The sequence below is a fragment of the Heterodontus francisci genome, chromosome 34 (assembly GCF_036365525.1).
Source record: "Heterodontus francisci isolate sHetFra1 chromosome 34, sHetFra1.hap1, whole genome shotgun sequence".
Taxonomy (NCBI): domain Eukaryota; kingdom Metazoa; phylum Chordata; class Chondrichthyes; order Heterodontiformes; family Heterodontidae; genus Heterodontus; species Heterodontus francisci.
The window spans coordinates 6,010,175-6,031,436 of record NC_090404.1 but is presented as its reverse complement, the minus strand read 5'-3'; the positions used below and the strand labels follow the sequence as shown (position 1 = coordinate 6,031,436).

The window sequence follows — 21,262 nt, the reverse complement described above, 5'->3', positions numbered from 1 at the left end:
TCCAGAAGGCATTTGATTAGGTGCCACATCAAAGGTTATTGTGGAAAATAAATGCTCATGGTGTTGGGGGTAACATATTGATAAGAATAGAAGATTGGCGAGCTCACAGGAAATAGAGATGAGGCATAAATTGTTGGCAAGATGTAATGAGTGGTGTGCCACACGGATCCGTGCTGAGTCCTCAACGTTTTACAATTTATATAAATGATTTGCATGAAGGGACGGAAGATATGGTTGCTGAATTTGCTGATGGCACAAAGATAGGTAGGAAAGTAAGCTCTGAAGAGGACAGAAGGAGGCTACAAAGGAATATCGGTAGGTTAAATTAGTGGACAGAATTATGGAAAATGGAGTATAATGTTGGAAAGTGTGAAATTGTCCATTTTGGCTGCAAGAATTAAAAAGAAGCATATTATCTAAATGGTGAGAGATTGCAGAGCTCTGAGTTGCAGAGGGATCTGGGTGTCCTAGTGCATGAATCGCAAAAGTTAGTATGGAGGTACAACAAGTAACAGGAAAGCTAATAGAATGTTGTCATTTATCAAAAGGTGAATTGAATACAAAAGTAGGGAGGTTATGCTTCAGCTATACAGGACATTAATGAGACCACATCTGGATTACTGTGTACAATACTGGTCTCCTTATTTAAGGAAGGATATAAATACGTTGGAAGCAGGTCAGAGAAAGATTTACTTGACTAATACCTGGAATGGGCGGGTTATCTTATGAGGAAAGGTTGAACAGGCTGGAATTTAGAAGAGTAAGAGGCGACTTGATTGAAACATATAAGACCCTGAGAGGTCTTGACAGGGTGGATTTAGAAAGGATGTTTCCGATTGTGGGAGAATCTAGAAATAGGGGTCAATGTTTAAAAATAAGGGGTCACTCATTTAAGACAGAGATGAGGAGAATTTTTTTTCTCTCAAAGGTTCATGAGTCTTTATTGCGTGCAATTCTGGTCGCCACACTACCAGAAGGACGTGGAGGCTTTGGAGAGGGTACAGAGGAGCTTTACCAGGATGTTACCTGGTCTGGAGGGTATTAGCTATGAGGAGAAGTTGGAAAAACTCGGATTGTTTTCACCGGAATGACGGAGGTGGAGGGGCGACATGATAGAGATTTACAAAGTTCTGAGCGGCATGGACAGAGTGGATAGTCAAAAGCTTTTTCCCAGGGTGGAAGAGTCAGTTACTAGGGGACATAGGTTTACGGTGCGAGGGACAAAGTTTAGAGGGGATGTGCGAGGCAAGTATTTTACGCAGAGGGTGGTGAGTGCCTGGAACTTGCTGCTGGGGGAGGTGGTGGAAGCAGGTACCATAGAGACGTTTAAGAGACATCTTGACAAATACATGAATAGGAAGGGAATAAAGGGATATGGGCCCCGGAAGTGCAGAAGGTGTTAGTTTAGGCAGGCATCAAGATCTGCCCAGAATTCGATGTCCGAATGTCCTGTTCCTGTGCTGTCCTGTTCTTTGTTCTTTGTTCTTTTGTTCTTTGGAACTCTCCATCAAAAGGTAGTGGAAGCAGAGTCTTTGAATATTTTTAAGGCAGGGGTAGATAGATTCTTGATATGCAAAGGGGTGAAAGGTTATTGGAAATGTGGAGTTGTGCGTTACAAACAGAGCAGCCATGACCGTGTTGAATGGCGGAGCAGGTTCGAGGGGCCGAGTGGGCTACTCCTGCTCCTAATTCTTGTATTTGTATGTTCGTAAAGCTATCTGTCAGCATCCAAATTATTGCAGCTAACTTTATAGCAACAGACCGTGTAACATGCACTGTTATCAGGGACACAGTATATCAGGACTTAGCGGCATATTACATAATATCACCAGAATAAATGCTTTATCTGCCGTTGAAGCAGATCCTAAACTGAGAATTTCTCTACTCTTTGGTAGCCAGACTATCAGAGGGGTCGTTAAGGAATCCAAATTAGTGCAAATTAAACAATGCAATACGCGGCTGCTACACAATAATACGAGAGCCTCCAGTTTAAATGAGACACACAAGGAACTGCTCCGGGTTCGAGGCAATCCCATTTATATTTTTATTTATTTTGCAGTTCCCACTTCTCTTATTACAGTGTGGGCGTCGGGGTCATTCAAATCTCTCTCCCACATTTCATCAAGTACTGAATAAGCCCTTTTGAATAACTATAATGATCTTTATTTGCAAATAATTTCAGTAAATAGGATATTGTCTGATTCTATTTTATGTTATTTTGAGTTTGCAATTTTCTGAAAATAACTCTGTAGATGTAATAAGATGCAAAACGTGTATTTTTTGTGCGGCTGAATAACTTAATGTTAGAATGGTTAAATCCTATCTTCTCCCATTCATATTCTCGCTAATCTGCCCGGTACAGTATTTGGCAGCAACCCAGCCGACTGCTGTCAGGGAGGCTCGAACACCCACTGTCACTTACAGGAAGCATCTGGGGGTTCTGTGCAGTAAATCAAAGATCTGTTTCCTCATTACTGACCGCTTGGCAGTAAGCCAACTTCAACCCCCTAACGTTGTCAATGAGGCCTATTCATAAGCGAATCTACCCAGCAACAATACTGGAGTCAATTTTATTTTTTCAGTTTTTGGAACTATGTGAACTGTTCCCGTATCCCAGGAAAGGAAATGCATCCAGCGTCTGGACACCCTGTTAGCAACAGTCCACTGGAAGATCTACCCAGCACATCATAACATTATAATATATAGATAGATAGATAGATAGATAGATAGATAGATAGATAGATAGATAGATAGATAGATAGATAGATAGATAGATAGATGGATGGATGGATAGATAGATAGATAGATGGATAGATAGCTAGATAGATAGATAGATAGATAGATAGATAGATAGATAGATAGATAGATAGATAGATAGATAGATGGATGGATGGATGGATGGATGGATAGATAGATAGATAGATGGATAGATAGATAGATAGATAGATAGATAGATAGATAGATAGATAGATAGATAGATAGATAGATAGATAGATAGATAGATAGATAGATAGATAGATAGATAGATAGATAGATAGATAGATGGAAGACAGACGGGACCTCAGAGAGAGATATGATAAGATGCATGGTGCTGAGTTGATCGATACGCGATTGGACCTCTCCCCCCTTATATTATCTGGGTTCTGCACAGCTCCTATTCCCACTCAATATCCCTCAGTATCCCAATATTGCTATCAGGACTAACAAATTGTCTCTGCCAACGAACAGAAATAGTGGCAGATAGATGGATAGACATTTCCAGATCCGTAGGTAATTCCCAGGCCGTCATGTTACAAAACAAATGGTATTTCTCAATATTTCTGTCCCTCACCGTGTTTCCGAAACATTGTTTGCTGAATTTTACTCGCCCTCCGTCGTCGGGGAACGTGGTAGGAGGGCCCGGAAAATTCTTCCAGGAGAGGCGCGCCACGATCCCCGACGCCGGGAAGACTCCGCCGCATTTTACCGGTGGCGGTGAGGCCTCGGTGCCGAGCCTCCAACCCCTCTCGCCTCTAGGCAGCGAGCCTTCATTTCAATATGTTAATAAAGATTAAGAATGGAAATTAACTCACCTTGTCCCGGCGGCCGACCCACGCTGATATTCTGGCAGCTGGTTGGAACTTCCCTGCTTTCGGAAATCGGTCGGGAAGTTCGGGTTGGAAAGAAAGCTAATTTTCGTGACATAGGCGGAAAAATATTAGGGATTTTGGGAAAGGACCTCCACCTTTTTTTTAGAAAAAGGGACAATGATATGAATTCAAAAATTTAAATTTTGCTTAGGGCTTGAAGCCCTTTAAAAATTGTGCCGGAGCAATTCACACAAAGAATAGTGGGTATCTGGAATGAGCTGCCTCAGGAGGTGGTGGAGGCAGGAACAGTAGCAACATTTAAGAGGCATCTGGACAGGTACTTGAATGAGCAAGGCATAGAGGGATATGGAATTAATGCAGGCAGGTGGGATTAGTATAGATAGGCATTATGGTTGGCATGGATGCGGTGGGCCGAAGAGCCTGTATTTTTGCTGTACGTCTCTATGACTCTATAAGCCTGCGTGGTGGCGTCGGAGGCCATTGCCGGGGATGGAGCAGCCGCCGCCTCTATGTCATCGGGGGCGGCCGCTCTGTCCGCTCCATTTATATTGCAGCACACTCATAAAATTCAACCCTTAGGTGTTTCTCAATCCATTGATGGTTCTATTTCATTGATAGATCCACAACCATCAAATTTATCAAACAACTGATTGCTTGAAATCGATCTGTGCCTTTGATCTATCAACAATCGCCAAACTTTTAAACACAGGCCAGACTGTACATTAAGGGGGAATACCTGAGAGTTCCTGACTCAGACTGATTTTAACATTGTAAGTTGAATCGTTGATTGTCTGGCGTCCACTGACCTCTCTTCTTGATCTATATTTCAATTAGCAACGACCCTTCATCATCAAGTCAGAAGGCTCCAGGTTTAAGAGCTACTCCAGCACTTGAGTACAAAATGAGGCTGGCACTCCGGTGAAGTACTGTCGGAGGTGCCATCTTGTGGATGAGATGTTATAACCGAGTCTCCATCTGCCCATTCAGGTGGATGTAGAAGATCCCATGGCACTGTTTCGAAGAGGTCCAGGTGAGCTATCCCTGGTGTCCTGGTCAATATTTTTTCGCTCAACTAACATCACAGGAACAGATTATTTGGTGCTTATCACATGTCTGCTTGTGGGAAAGCAAATGGTTGCCACGTTTCATGCAAACCAGCATTGACTACATTTCACTAGTAATTAATTGGCTGTAAAGCACTTTGAGACGTCCGTTGGTCGTGAAAGGCGCTATTTAAATGCAAGATTTACTTTTTGTTCTTTTTATTGACAATAAGTATAAATAAGGGGTGTTGAATTGAGCTCGTAAAGCATAGACTCCTAAACTGAAAGAGCTGAGGAGAAGGCCATTCAGCCCTTCATGACTGTACCATCTCTTTGAAAGTACTACCCTATTAGTCCCACTCTTACCCCTCCTCCTCCCCCGTGCACCACACTGCTGTTTCCCCAGAGTCCTGCAAATTTGAGATATTAATCAAATTCCCTTTTAAATTATTATTCAGTCTGCTTCCACTACTCTTTCAGGCGTACATTTCAGATCATAGCAACTTGTTCTGTAATTTATCTTCCCACTCATGCTGCTGCTGGTTGCTTTGCCATTTACTTTAAATCTATGTCCTTTAGTTATTAACCCTTCGGCCACTGGAAAAATATCTCAGCTTACATACTCTATCAAAACAGTCCATGATTTCTGCCCTGAGCAGAATATTCCCAGCTTCTCCAGTCTCTCTGCGTAACTGAAGTGCTTCATCACTGTTAACATTTTAGAAAATCTCTTTGGCACTCTCTCCAATGTTTCGATGTCCTTCTGGAAGTGTGGTCTCCAAAATTGGGCACAACGCTCCAGCTGGGACCGGTCATAGAGTCATTTACGGCATAGAAGGAAGCTATTCGGCCCATCAAATCCATGCCGGCTCCCTGCGGAGCAATCAAATCAGTCGCACGACCTCGCTCTATCCCCGTATCTATGCAAGTTTATTTCCTTCAAGTATGCATCCAATTTCCTTTTGAAGTCATCGATCTTCTCCGCTTTCACCATCCTCATGGACAGCGAGTTCTAAGTCATTATTACTCGCTGTGTAGGAGTGTTCTTTCTCACATTTCCCCTGCATCTCTTGCCCAAAACCCTAATTCTGTGTCCCTTAGTCCCTGTATCATCAGTTAATGGGAACAGCTGTTCCTTGTCTAACTTATCTAAGCCGGTCATAATCTTATTCACTTCTATCAAATCTCCGGTAAAACGCCTTTGTTGCAGGGAGAACAACCCCAGCTTTTCCAACCTAATCTTGTAACTAAAATCCACCATCCCTAGAACCATTCTGATAAATCTGCTCTGCGCCCTCTTAAGGATCCCCACATCTTTCCTAGTTAGGACCGAACCAGAGCTTTATAAAGGTTCAGCATAACTTCCCTGATTTTGTACTCTATGCCTCTAATTATGAAGCCCAAGATCCCATATACTTTGCTGACCACTCTCTCAATATGATCAATGCACACTCAAGTCCCTCTGTTCCTGCACACTCTTTAGAACTGTACTATTCTCTATTGCCTCACCCTTTCTGCCAAAATGTCTCACACTTGCCTGTATTAAATTCAATCAGCCATTCGTCTGCCCACCCTTTCTGCTAGCCTATGTCCTATGGCAAGTGGATGGTATCATCCTTATTGTTTGCCATTCCTCCAAGTTTGATATCATCAGTAAATGTTGAGATTCTACTCTGTATTCCAGATTCCAAATCATTTATACACCCATAAAAGCAGTAGTCCTATCACTGACCTTGGGGGAACAACACTGTCCGCCATCCTGCAGTCTGAAAAACAACTATTTTGTATAATTCGCTGTTTTCTGCCCTTAAGCCATTTTTTTTATCCAATTGGATTCAGAACCTCATACGAACATACAAACATACGAATTAGGAGCAGAAGTAGGCCATTCAGCCCCTCGAGCCTGCTCCACCATTCAATAATATCATGGCTGATCTGTTTGTGTCTTGAATTCCACACTCCCATCCACCGCTGATAACATTTGATTCCCTTGCCTAACAATAATCTATCTACCTCCGCCTTACAAACATTCAATGACCCCGCCTCCACCACCTTCTGAGGCAGAGAGTTCCAAAGCCGCACAACCCGCTGAGAGAAAATAAATTCTCCTCCTCTCCGTCCTAAAAGGGCGATCCCTAATTTTAAACTGTGCACCCCGAGTTTTGGACTCACCCATAAGAGGAAACATCCTCCGAGAAGGACAAGGGCAGTAAATGCATGGGAACACCACCACCTGCAAATTCCCCTCCAAGCCACACATCAATCTGACTTGGAACTATATCGCCATTCCTTCACTGTCACTGGGTCAAAATCCTGGAACTAACCCTTCCTAACAGCACTATGGGTATACCTATTCCACACAGACTGCAGCGGTTCATTAAGGCAGCTCACTACCACCTTCGTAGGGATAATAAGGGAGGGCAATAAATGCTGGCCTAGCCAGCAACATCCACATCCCGTGAATGAATTTTAAAAAATCCTTTCCACATCCACCATGTCAAGAACGTTCAGGATCTTATATACTTCAATCAAGTCTCCCCTCACTCTTGTAAAATTCAGTGAAAACAAGCCCTGTCTGTCTAACATTTCCTCATAAGACAACCCATTCATTCCAGGTATAAATCTAGTAAAACGTCTCTGAACCGCCTCCAACGCATTCACATCCTTCCATAAATAAGGAGATCAAACTTGCACGCAGTATTCAAGATGTGGTCTCACCAATGCCCTGTATAACTGAAGTATAACATCCTTACTTATATTTTCAATTCCACTCGTAATAATGGATAGCATTCCATTAGCCTTCCTTATTACTTGATGAACCTGCATACTAACCTTTTGTGATTCATGCACTAAAACATCTAGATCCCTGTGCAATAAAAACAAGAAATGCTGGAAATACTCAGCAGGTTTGGCAGCATCTATGGAGAGAGAAGCAGAGTTAACATTTCAGGTCAGTGACCCTTCTTCAGAACTAGCAGATATTAGAATCTGCACCTTGGAATTCTGCAGTCGTTCTCCGTTTAAGTAGTACTCTGCTTTTTTATTCTTCCAAAGTGAACTTCACATTTTCCCACATTATACTCCATCTGCCAGAGTTTTGCCCACTCACTCAACCTATCTCTATTGGTCTGCAACCTCCTTATGTCCTCCTCACAACATACTTTCCTACCTCTTTTTGTGTCATCTGCAAATTTAGCTACCATGCCATCGCTCCCCTCATCTAAGTCATTGATATAAATTATAAAAGGTTGAGGACCCAGCACAGACCCCTGCAGGGCTCCACTCGTATCCTGCCAATCAGAAAAAGACCCATTTATGCGTAGTCTCTGTTTTCTGCCTGCAAGCCAATCTTCTATTCATGCTAATATGTTACTCCCTACATCATGAGCCCCTTCTTTGCGCAATAACTTTTATGTGGCACCTTTTCAAATGCCTTCTGGAAATTCCTCCTATTCCATTTAACCAGCTTTTCATGCAGTATTTTATGAAGATTTTGGATGACTCCATTTTTTTCTTCTCGAGTAGTCTGTTGCCTATTGCAGTGACAACTGAGATGAGGCCTTTTTTATTCTTTCATGGGGTGTGGGTATCGTTGGTGCCAGTCCCTAATTGCCCTTGAACTGAGTGGGCCATTTCAGAGGGCAGTCAGGAGTCAACCACATTACTGTGGGTCTGTCACATGTAGCAGGTAAGGAGAGCAGAAGTCCTTCCTTAACGGACTATATTGAAGCAGTTGGGTTTTTACTACAATCAATGATAATTTCATGGCACCATTACTGAGACTAGCTTTCAATTCCAGATTTTTAATTAATTGAATTTAAATTCCACCAGCTGCCTCTGGATTACTAGTCCAGTGATATTACCATTACGCCACTGTCTCTTCCTAATGTAATCTAAACACGTACAATGTCTGGTGTAGTAATTACTGAGACAGGGCCTAGCGGAATATAAGTTGGCACATTGCTCAAGGCAGTAAAAATGAGATGGGGGAGAATAATAGAAGCAGAGCCTGGTCTAGTGCAGTAATGGAGGAGACAGTGTCTGATGTAATACAAACAACGACGTGACCTCGTGTAATTATAAACAGAGATGTCAACTATTTTAATATAAACAGAGATGGAGTCTGGTCCAGTAAAAACTGAGGTCGGACCAACTGTAATATAAACAGAGACATGCTCTTGTGTAATAACTGCAGAGCCCTGGACAAATGTATTGAAGTATTGGCAATTACGTTTTGAATAGAAGGAAGTAAAGTGCTAAATCATGATTGGTAAATATGATCATTTATCATTGTCAAGCCACCTTGCAATTTTTTTTAATGTGCTTTCTACACATACACAAACATATATGTTTTTGTGCACTCGGTTAAGTTGTTCTGGTCAAGCAGCTGAGATTTAAAGTACGAGGTGGACATTAGGACTCTGTGGAAGGCCATGCGGTGATGCTTTGAGGTCACGGTTCAAAGTTCTGTTTGACACCATCAGTGGGTCAGGTGAAATTCCCCATAGACCTGCCCATTTGCTCCCCTTCAGGTATTTATCCAATTTCCTTTGAAAGCTATCATTAAATCTGCTTCCAGCACCCTTTCAGGGTGTGCATTCCATATCACTACAAATCACAACATTTAAATAAAGATCGCCTTATCTCCCCCTCCAGTTCTGTTGCCAGAATCTCTGTGCCATCTGGTTACAAACCCTCCCGCTATTGGAAACAGTTTCTCCTGATCTACTCGATCAAAAATCCTTCCGGATTTTGAACACCTCTACTAAATCTCCCATCCTCTGCTCTAAGGTGGATCCCTGATTTTCCTTATATAATCCACTAACACCTCTATTAAATAGGAACACACAGAGGGAGACAGATACAGATAGAAGTAGAGACAGAAAGACTGATAGAGACAATAAAAAAAGAAATACGAGGTGGTGAGAGATAAAAGCTGAGAAATAGAGGAAACAAGGGACACACAGAGAGAATGATATAAAATGAAAGGGAGCAAACTCCAAGCTCCCGGTTTCAGAGGGCAGCGGGAACTCAGAGACTGATCCAAAGACACCACCAGTTATGTCTGGGAATGGAGAGTCGAAACAGAAACAGCAGGTTCATTTGTAAGTGTGACCACAATGTGATCTGTGTGATTATGCACTAACTCAGAGGCCAGATATAGGCCGCCTTGGCAGATGTTTCCACCAGGTTGTGGCCCCTGGATTTATTTTCTGCTCAGAAGTAAGATATGCGGTTTGGAACCGGCAGCAAAGAAACGGGAAGTTGTGTTGCCTGAGAATGAAATAGCCGGTGTCAGTTTCATGTTATCACCATGAACAGTCTTCCTGCCTGTGAGGGTGGATTCACTCTGACAGCATCAAGAACCAGCGCACAGATTGTTTCTGGTCTCAACATTGCATTCACCTACATCCTCATTTAAAAATAAAATAAAATGCATGAGCATTTTTTTTTTAGTTTTAACACATTCACTAAAGGGGAAGATGGACTGAGGATTATTACTGGGAGAAATGAGGGGAAACTTAGAAAAAATGAATGTGCCCCAAAGAGGGACATTAAAAAATACGAGATTTTAAATGAGTCAAGGCCTGAACTTGGGGTTCTCCTCAGTGTGACTGGGCTTGTGTTTCGAGAGACCAGATGATCAACTGATGCCTCATCCACCCTGAGAACACGTGGATGGTTTCTCCCCGCTTTGAATGGTCTGATTTTTTTTTCAGGGTCTGTAACTGGTTAAAGTTCTTTCCGCAGTCGGTGCACTGGTACACGCTCACTCGGGTGTGTGTGTGTCGGTGCTTTTCCAGTTTTTGAAATCTTTTTCCACAGAAAAAACAGACAAACATTTCTCCTTCCACATTCAAAGACCAATAATAAGTCCTGATGCATTTAGTAACAGTCAGATCTTAATGTGATGTTTAGTTTGGGCTTCCTGTGTGAAAATCCCCCTCATCTACTACCCTGTAAAATAAATTTACACAGAACTACATAGAATATACATCATCGAAATATGCCATTAAGCCCAATAGGTTTGTGTTGGTGTTTCTACTCTCATTCCATTTCAGCCTTTCAGCATATCTTTCTATTCCCGTTTCTCTCATGTACCCATGTAGTTTCCTTTTGAAAGCATCTCAGCTTTTTGCCACAAGCACTTGCTGTCGTAGCGAGGTTCACAATCTAACCACTTTAAGTAAACATATTTCTCCTTATTTCCCTGTTGGATTTATTAGTAACTATCTTGCATTTATGGTCCCTGGGTTTGGATTTTACCAGAGGTGGAAACATTCTCTTCACATCTACAAGGTCCTAGATGGTAAAGTGGTCAGAATGGTAAAAGCCAAATGGATCCAATGGCAAGTTGGATCCAAAATTGGCTCAGTGTCAGGATGCAAAGGATAGTGGTCAACGGGTGTCTTGTGATAGAACGCTGTTTCCAGTGGGGTTTCACAGGGCTCAGTAGTGGGTGCCTTGCTTTTTTCCCCAGGTATATATCATGAATTTAGACTTAAATGTAGGGAGGCATGATTACGAAGTTTGCAGATGATACAAATATTGGCCGTGTGGCTGATACTGAGGAAGTTGTCGACTGCAGAACGGTATCAATGGACTGGCCAAGTGGGTATAAAAGTGGCAAATGGAATTCAATCCAAAGAAGTGTGAGGTAATGTATTTGGAAAGGGCAAACAAGACAAGGGAACACACAACAAATGGTAGAAAACAGAAAAGTGAAGAGGAACAGAGGGACCGTGGCATGCGTGTCCACAGATCCCTGAAGGTACCAGGACAGGTTGATAAGGTAGTTCAGAAGGCTTATGGAATATTTTTCTCTATTAGCCAAGGCATATAATATAAAAACAGAGAAGTTAGACTAGAAATGTATAAACCACTAGTTAGGCCCTAGCCAGAGTACCGAATGTATTTCTGGTCACATTGCAGGAAGTATATGATCACACTGGGGTGGGTAGAGAGGAGAATTATGAAGATATGCCAGAAATTGTGAATTTTAATTATGATGAAAGATTGGATAGGCTGGGCTTGTTTTCTATGGAACAGAGAAAGCTGAAGGGAGATTTCATTGAGGTGTATAAAATTATGAGGGACTGAGGCGGAATGGATAGGAAGGACGTATTTCCGTTAATAGAGAGGTAAATAGTCGGGAGCATAGATTTAAAATAGCTGGTAGAAGGCTTAGAGGGGAGTTGAGGAGAAATCATTTCACCCAGAGGGTGGTGGATGTCTGGACCTCACTGTCTGAAAGGGTGGTAGAGACAGAAGCCCTCATCACATTTTTTTAAAAAATGTGGATATGCCCTTGAAGTACTGTAACGTATAGGGCTACAGACAAAGAGCTAGAAAGTGGGTTTAGACTTCATAAGATTTTTTCGACTGGCGTGGACACAAGGAGCTACATGGTCTCCTTCTATGCAGTAAATATTCTATGTTTCTATCTACCCTATTTGATCCATTAATCAAAGCTTTCTCTATTCTGAAAATAAAAAGCAGCCTGGAAATCTTTCCCAACAGCTGTATTCTCTCGGTTTACAAAAGCCATCACTGCCAGTCCAGGATAGCAATTGAGAAAAAAAGATTTCTCTTGTTCTGAGTTTGCTGTGAGTAAATAATCCCGTTCTAAGCCCCTGTAAAAGACGTTTACAAAAGTCATTACTCGAAGTTAGAGTAGAAAGATGTAGATGCAGTGTATTTGTATTTCCAAAAGGCATTCTATAAGTTGTCACATAAAAGGTTACTGCACAAGATAAAAGTTCATGCTTTTGTGCACGATATATTAGCAGGACTGGCTAACGAACAGGAAACAGATAATCGGGATAAATGGGTCATTTTCATGATGGGAAACGGTAACTACTGGAGTGCCACAGGCATCAGTGCTGGGGCATCGACAATTTATGATCTAGATTAATGACTGGATGAAGGGATCGAGTGTACTCTAGCCACATTTACTGATGTTATTAAGATAGGTGCGAAGTTATAAGCTGTGAGGAGGATACAAAAAGTCTGCAAAGGGATATAGATGGATTAAGTGAGTGGGAAAAAATTTGGCAGATGGAATATAATAGTGGAAAATGTGAGGCCTTTCACTTTGGCAGGAAGAATAGAAAAGCAGAATATTATATAAATTAAGAGATACTGCAGATTGCTGCATTACAGAGGGGTCTTGGTGTCCTCGTACACGAATCAGAAAAAAATCAGCGTGCAGGTACAGAAAGTAATTAGGAAGGCAAATGGAATGTTGGCCTTTATTGCAGGAGTGATGGAGTATAAAAGTAGGGAAGTCTTGCTACAACTGTACAGGGTATTGTTGAGTTCGCACCTAGAGTACTGTGTACAATTTTATTCACCTTACTTAAGAAGGGACATAATTCCATAGGAAGTAGTTCAGAGAAGGTTCACTGGACTGATTCCTGGGGTGAGGGGCTTGTCTTATGAAGAAAGGTTGGGCCTTTACTCATTGGAGTTTAGAAGAATGAAAGGTGATCTGGTCCATTTAAGACAGAGATGAGGAGAAATATTTTCTGTCCTACAGTGGTGAGTCTTTGGAACTGCCTTCCTCAAAAGGTAGTGGAAGCAATGTCTTTGAATTATCTTTAAAGCAAAGGTAGATAGATTCTTGATGAGCAAGGAGGTGAAAGATTATGGGGGGTAGGCGGGAGAGTGGAGTGGGGGCTACAATCAAATGATGATCTTGCTGAATGGTGCAGCAGGCCCGAGGGGCCAAATGGCCTTCTCCTGTTCTTCATTTGCATGTTTGTATGTTCGTATCTCATTGAAACATATAAGATTCTGAGGAGCATGACAGGGTAGATGTTGAGAGGATGTTTCCCCTCCTGGGGGAATCTAAACCGGGGGACTCAGTTTCAAATGAAGGAGTCTCCCATTTAAGACAAAAATAAGGCGGAATTTCTTCTCCCAGAGGGTTGTTAGTGTTTGGAACTCCCTTCCCCAGCGAGCAGTGGAAGCTGAGTCATTGAATATATCCAAGGCTGAGTAGGACAGATTTTGCCTTGACAAGGGAGTCATGGGTTATGCGGTGGGTGGCTGGCAAGCAGGAAAGTGAGGTTAAGGCTACTATCAGATCAGCCATGATCTGATTGAATGGCGGAGTAGGCTCGAGGGGTCGAATGGCCGAATCCTGCTAATTTTGTATGTTCTTAAATTAAGAGACAAACATTTCCCTTGGTTTCAGTTTGCTGTGGACAAATCCCACCCCCCCCCCCCACCCCCGCCACCCCCCCCCCGCCACCCCCCGCACCCGCCTCTAAGGCCAGTAAAAAAAGTTTACAAAAGTCATGACTGTCAGTTCGGGATAGAAATTCACAATATTTTCTCCTCCTGCTTCCTGGCCCAGGATGGCCGCTCATGTGCCCTGCTGCACATTGCCCCCTATAAAGATGGTGGCCGTTAAGCCTGATCTGTCACAACAAAAACAAGAAATGCTGGAATCACTCAGCAGGTCTGGCAGCATCTGTGGAAAGAGAAGCAGAGTTAACGTTTCGGGTCAGTGACCCTTCTTCGGAACCTGGTCTGTCACCGGGAGAAGCCCCGCAGCTTCTGCCCCGCTCGGTGCAAACGTGGGCCTACATGGGTGTTTACGCAACCCTCCCGCCGGCTCCCTCGCTCCGTCCGTTCCGCCACCGCTTCCCGGCTGCAGATGCGACACACCAGGGTCTCTTCATCGCCATTACTCGGACTAAGCATGCTCCAAACACTGTTGGCAGTGCGCCTGCGGAGAGGGAACATTCTCCACCGTGGGGAATGCTGAGTAAGTGTACCGTCATTGGCGTTCCAATTAATTTATTAGAATTCTTTTGCTGGTATGGGCTGGAGACTGGGGCCTAGGAAATAAATAAAACTAGGAAATAAATTATACAGTAGCACAAGTGCACGGACGATCCATTATCCACCAAAAAGAAGGGAAAGGGAATATGAGTCCCCAAAACTGCAAAAACAGCCGAATACAACCCCGAATGTCACATGTGAATACACTGGTGTCTCAGCGGGTGGGGTGAATGAGTGAATCTCTTCCCAAACGCGCGTTACATTTAAACAGCCTCTCTCAGTAAGCATGTGCTGAGCGTACATCGAATCCTCTGAATTTTTAAAACTAGCATGTTAACAGGTGGGAAAACTGAGCAAATCCCTTCACACACGTGGAATATCTGAACTGTCTCTCTCCAATATGAATGTGTGGGCAAGTTAGTATATGGAGTGACCGAGTGAATCCTTTTCTGCACTCAACTAGTGAATACCCTCTCTGCAACATGACGGTGTCCATGAGGTTCCAGCTCAGACGGGCAAATAAATCCCAGCCCACAGTGAACGACAGCAACGTGTTTCTACAATCGTACGAATGTCCCAAAGACATTCACAGACGCATTAACAGGCCCCACATTAAGACGTTAGATTCCGACACGTCTGTGCTTGTGTCTCCAATTTAGTCCCCCAAACACTGCTATAAACTCCATTCAATAAAAGATTGAAATGCACATACTTTACAGACATAAATCAATGGCTCTGGTAAATGGTCCGTTACTTTCTGTACCACCTTTACGGTTGTAAAACAGCAGATCCTCTGTTTCAGTATAAGCCATGCATTGGTAGATCTGCTATAAGTATAATATAAACAGGAATTGTGTGTGTATTTCATATCTGTTACATCCTCCAAATGTATGTTAGTCTTGGCGTGGACTGTTTCATACGTAAATTTGTTCTTAATAACTCATGTTCCTTGCTTCCCAGTTTTGTTTCTACTGCCCTTGCATTCAGCCATTGTTATTTCTCTGTACACTTTTCACTTGTATTTTTCCTGATTATTTTCTTCCCTATACTTTTTCTCAGCCCATTTCCCGTCTGCTTTATATCTCTCCATCTCAAGTATTCAGACTTTGTTCCTAAAGTTGTCTGTAAGCTATTTCATGCAGCATGATATATAACACTTGAGTATTGCTGAAAATAGAGACATGTTTCCGAAGCTTTTCGTCTTGTACTCATCAGGACAACCCACAAGAATACCAATGTAAGAGAAAACAACAACTTTATACTGTATGAGAAGAGAGTGCTGATTGGTTGGCAAGTGAACTCTGATTGGTAGAGGAATTGCTATGGAGAATGGATGGGGGGTTGGGGGGAGTTGAGATTACTGAGTACAGTGCAATATTTGCAACTGTTTAGCAAGTGAAAATGAAGCTGAGATCTCCTATGTTGCAGGAGGTATTCATTCTTGAAGGAGTCCCACCTAAAACATTAGCCATCGATTTATCTCTTTCAAATGATGATTGACCTGCGGTGTATTTCCCCATTTCTGTGTTCTTTTCAGTTTTCCAGTATTCGTGATTTCTTTTCTAACTCTTCTCAAACATATTCTTGTTGTAACATTGAAATCCAGAGGCTTTTAAGTCAGTTAAAATCAATACCCATCAAGTGCACAAAAGGACTCAACTGCTCCTAGCTTTTGTACGATATCAATGAGCAAAGGTCTCCGGAGATACCGAGATACAGGGAAATGTTTGCCTCTGAGACCAGGGATGGTCAAACTATTTCCCAAAGTTCAGATCTGTCCCATGATCATGGGATAACGGGCCCACATACATGAAGTACCATTGCCAGCTGCTCCTCGCCCCCTCAGAACAGCTCCTGGCCTCTTCCTGCTCTTCAGTGCCCAACCCCACCCCGCCCACCATTGCTGGTCCCTGCATATTGTTGTTACTGTATTAAGTGATTAAACACGGTTATGCATTGTATGCGGGAATTCTGTCACACAGTTTACCGTGACATTCAATCACTTAAAGCACATCAAGAAGGCAGAACAATGGTGGAGACATTGAAGGGGCAGGAGATGGAAACCGTAGTGACAGCAGGAAAATTCCAGAATGATATTGGAGGGAGAGGGAAGGAGTGTCGGTGTGACATTGGAGGGAGGGGAAGGAGTATCAGTGTGAAATTGGAGAGAGAGGGAAGAAGTGTCAGCATGAAACTGAGCATGTTCAAGATTGCGATCGATAGATTTCTACATAGTAAAAACATCAAGGAATGTGTGATTGTGCGGGAAAATGTGTTGCAATAGAAGGTTAGCCATGTTCTCTTTGAATGGTGGAGCAGGATCTAAGGTCTGAAAGGTCTACTCCTGCTATTTCTTCTGTTTTTAAGTTTTATTGGAGGGAGGGGGAATGTCAGTATGAAATTGGAGGGAAGGGGAAGGAGTGTCAGTATGAAATTGGAGGGAAGGGGAAGTAGTGTCAGTATGAAATTGGAGGGAAGAGGAAGGAGTGTCAATATGAAATTGGAGGGAAGGGGATGGAGTGTTAATATGAAATTGGAGGGAGAGAAAGAGTGTCAGAATGAAATTGGAGGGAAGGTGATGGAGTGTCAGTATGAAATTGGTGGGAAGGGGATGGAGTGTCAGTATGAAATTGGAGGGAAGAGGAAGGAGTGTCAGTATGAAATTGGAGGGAAGGGGAAGTAGTGTCAGTATGAAATTGGAGGGAAGAGGATGGAGTGTCAGTATGAAATTGGTGGCAAGGGGATGGAGTGTCAGTATGAAATTGGAGGGAAGAGGAAGGAGTGTCAGTATGAAATTGGAGGGAAGAGGAATGAGTATCAATATGAAATTGGAGGGAAGGGGATGGAGTGTTAATATGAAATTGGAGGGAGAGAAAGAGTGTCAGAATGAAATGGAGGGAAGGTGATGGAGTGTCAGTATGAAATTGGAGGGAGGGGAAAGGAGTGTCAGTGCAAATGTGGAGGGAGGAGGAAGGACTGTCCGTATGAAATTGGAGGGAGGAAGAAGGAGTATCAGTATGAAATTGGAGGAAGTGTGCCTTTACCACACTTCGAGTAATGTGCACAGTTCTGATCCCTGGAAATTCTAGTTGGTGTCTGCTTGACAGCAAACAATCAGTTAAAATATAACAGTTTGCATTACTTACTAACATCTTCTGCAATGATTGTCTAATGTGTGTTTCTTGAAGATCTTCCAAGTGATATCGTCCATCAAACTATTATCCTCACCCTGAGTTCCAGTGAAGAAATCACAAGCAGCAGATTTGCAACTGTCGTGTGTTCAAATCATCGATTTCCATCCAGAGCCAATAACCGTGAGTTGGTTGAAGGATGGACAACCCATGGATTCGGGCTTCGTCACCTCTTCTGCCTTTGAAGTGAACGGGAACATCTCAGCGACCAGTCGGCTGACAGTCCCCGCTGGGGAATGGTTCACCAACACGGTCTATACCTGCCAGGTCTCCCATCAAGGGGTCACCCAAAGCCGAAACATCACCGGATCTCCGGGTAAGAGACACAAACTGAGAAAGCTCCAGATCATTCTGTGCTCCATGTTAATCAAAGAGATGAATATACTGGCATTCGGACGAAGCACAGAATAATGTCCAATTTACCATCATGCAGTTTTTATGCTTCATTCCGCTGTAGGTACTGAATTAGGATTGCTCACGGCTGAGCATGTCATCACATCACATGTTTCCTCTACTTAGATATCGAGTGAGGTGACCTTGATATCAGGTTTATCCTGAGCGGACGGAGCGGCAATAGGTGTCTGGAACCCATTACTGGCAACAGCCTTGGGATCAAGTACCAAAAAGAGCATCTACCCTATTTAGAAAACTGTGTTCAGTTCTGGGCTCCGGAGCTCAGGAAGAATATATTGGCATGGGGGTGTTGCAAAGCAGCTTCACTAGAATGATAGCGGAGCTGAACGGGTTTAATTATGAGGACAGGTTTCAAGTATATAAGACTAAAGGGTGATCTAATTGAGATGTTTAAGATGGTTACTGGAATTGATGGAGTAAATGGAGAAAAATATTTCCTCTGGTGTGGGTCTCCAGAACAAGGGGACATAACCTTCAATGAGACCAAGGTCATTCAGGAAGTAACTATTCACACAGTGGGTAGCGAAAATCTGGAATTCTCTCCCCCACGTCGCTCTTGAAGTTTGGCATCAATTGAAAATATCAATGTTGAGATTGGTAGATGTTTGTTAGGCAAAGTTATTAAGGGGAGAAATATGGAAATACGATCGAGTTCGCCATCATCTAATTGAATGGCGGAACAGGCATGAGGGGCTGAATGGCCTATTCCTTTTTCCTATGTTGCTGTTACTGCCCGATGGTCAGGTCTCCTTCTGACTCCAGACTTACACATGAGGTGACTGGTTCCTACACATTTTCATCTCCGCAAATATCGTAACAAGGCACCAGCAAATTGAAATAAAAACAAAATACTGAGGATGCTGGAAATCTGAAATAAAACAGCAAGTACTGGAAATACTCAACAGGTCGGGCAGCATTTGAGGAGAGAGAAACAGATATATCCTTTCAGGTCTGTGACCTTTCATTGAACGTTCTGATGAAAGGTCACGGACCTGAAATGTTAACACTGTGCAGTGACCCAGTAATTACTCAACTGCAAGCATCAATAGAACAGGTCTTACTGGCGGCGGCGATGACGTTAACCTGCGTCGTGTTTAATGCTCCTTTATGGAATTAACGTGTCCTGGACACAAGAAAAGGAGCCTTTGGAATCAGAGATTGCCGTCCAACCCGGGGAGGATCTCGACAGTGTGATCAGCACCATTAGCATCTCGACACAAGCTTGGCTGAGTGGGGCTGAGTTCTTCTGCGTGGTGAGCCATCAAGATCTGCCGACCCCTCTCAATCCATCCACAAGGAAGGAGGTGAGCGGTGAGATTGAAGCAATAAGTGAGAGATTGTACGTATTTCCTTTGTTTGTGCAAGGACCGATTCGATCTATTAAGTGGTCCAATGGATTCCTCTGATAATTTAATTGTATGTTTATTAAGGAAGCCCTCTGGAACCAGAGGTGATATATTTAAGGGGGAACTAGATAAGTGAATGAGAGAAAAAGAATAGAAAGAGATGAAGTAATGTGGAAGGTGATTCGTGTGAAGCGTAAACACCAGCACAGGCTAGTTGGGCCGAATGGCCTGTTCCTGTGCTGCAAATGCTATGTAATTTTCCAGTCTAACCCCTTAAGTTCTCAGAGAGAAGGGTTGCATCCGCCTCTGTTCCGGGCTGGACAACAGGGCAGACCCCAGAGGGGAAGAGGAAAACCTTTAAAAATTCAGCACAAATCATATTCCTCTCACATCTAACCACCGATTTTATTGTCTCTGGAATTCTCCAGTTTATTGACACTTATTTTAATTTTTCTGCAGTTGAAAATCTGCGGGAGCCGTCCGTGTCTGTCCTCCTGCCCCCGGCAGAAGAAGTCTCCGCTCAGAGGTTCCTCTCCCTCACCTGCTTAGTGAGAGGTTTCTCCCCCCGAGAGATCTTCGTCAAGTGGACCGTCAATGACAAGTCGGTGAATCCTGGCAACTACAAGAACACCGAGGTGATGGCGGAGAACGACAAGAGCTCCTTCTTCATCTACAGCCTGTTATCCATTGCAGCGGAGGAGTGGACCAGCGGCGCTTCTTACTCCTGTGTGGTGGGACATGAAGCGATCCCCTTGAAGATCATCAACAGAACAGTTAATAAATCCAGTGGTAAACCGAGTTTTGTGAACATTTCCCTTGCACTGTTGGACACGATTGCATTTCAATCTTAAATAAAAACCAGTAAAGACCTCTTCTTTCAAATCATGATTTAAATACACAACCGCTCAATTAATTTTGCTTTCCACATTTTTAAAGATAGGTCTATTCATCTATTTGCAGATTTCCGGCCCAAGTCTTGTACAACCAGTGCTCCCAGCTCAGATACACCACAGGTGAGCGACAGAGGAAAGCTGATTCGTGTGAGGATTCCGTCGAGTAACTTCAGTAACTTTTCCTCCGTAGGGCGATGTCTGAAATTTTCCCTTTTCCAACAAACACAGGCATTTCGATCTCGGTGTCCCTGTTTCTCGTGTTGTACATCCCTTAAGAATTGGGATCAGTTTAAAGTTGCAGCATATGAAGCACTGGGAACTGAAGTGAAGGCGACACATGAATATGAACTATACCCTTAATCGCCTAACAGAAAGAGTGGAAAGAGCAAATTGTTAACCCACTGTGACCCCACTTCCTAAACAGAGACAGGAAAAGGGCAATAGTTCATCCACTGTAACTCCAATTCTCCAATAGAGAGGGGGAAAATGCAATTGTGAACCGACTGTAGCCCCTCTCCCCAATTTCTCCAACTGAGGAAGGAGCAAAGATATTTGTTAACCCATTCCCACTCACCCGACAAAGAGATGAGAAGGCAACTCTCCATTACATGGACTCAATGGCCATCCGTACAAAGTCGGCTTCCAGCTCACTGTGCGAAGATTTTAAGCTTTCCACGTGGGAATCATATTGTAAAATATATATGCAATACAATATCTTTAAACTTTTCCCTGTTAATCTTATGCGAACAGATCGAATTCGAATAATCCAAATCTAACTGATGACAGAATCCTCCTCTTTTATTCACACTTGTGTTCCTGACGTTTCTGAGGCCCATCAGTTGCATTGCTGCGTGTATTCAGCTGATGTCACATTGCATCTCGCACAGAATACATTTATACACTAAACGGTGAAGAATATTCTCTACAAGCACATCGTCCAAGGCCAGACCCGGTTATTGGTTCTCTGTGGAAAATTGAAAAATAACAAAAATG

At 43.0% G+C, this 21,262-nt stretch overlaps 1 gene segment (V, D, J or C); it reads left to right on the top strand.

The window, feature by feature from the left end:
* LOC137348552 (Ig heavy chain C region, secreted form-like) overlaps window positions 1-20,227 on the top strand; it is a 703,592-nt gene extending 683,365 nt beyond the window's left edge. The window contains 1 exon segment of the C gene segment in view: window positions 19,836-20,227. Within this exon segment, the coding sequence occupies window positions 19,836-20,227 (392 nt within the window).
* Window positions 20,228-21,262: the final 1,035 nt, after the last annotated feature.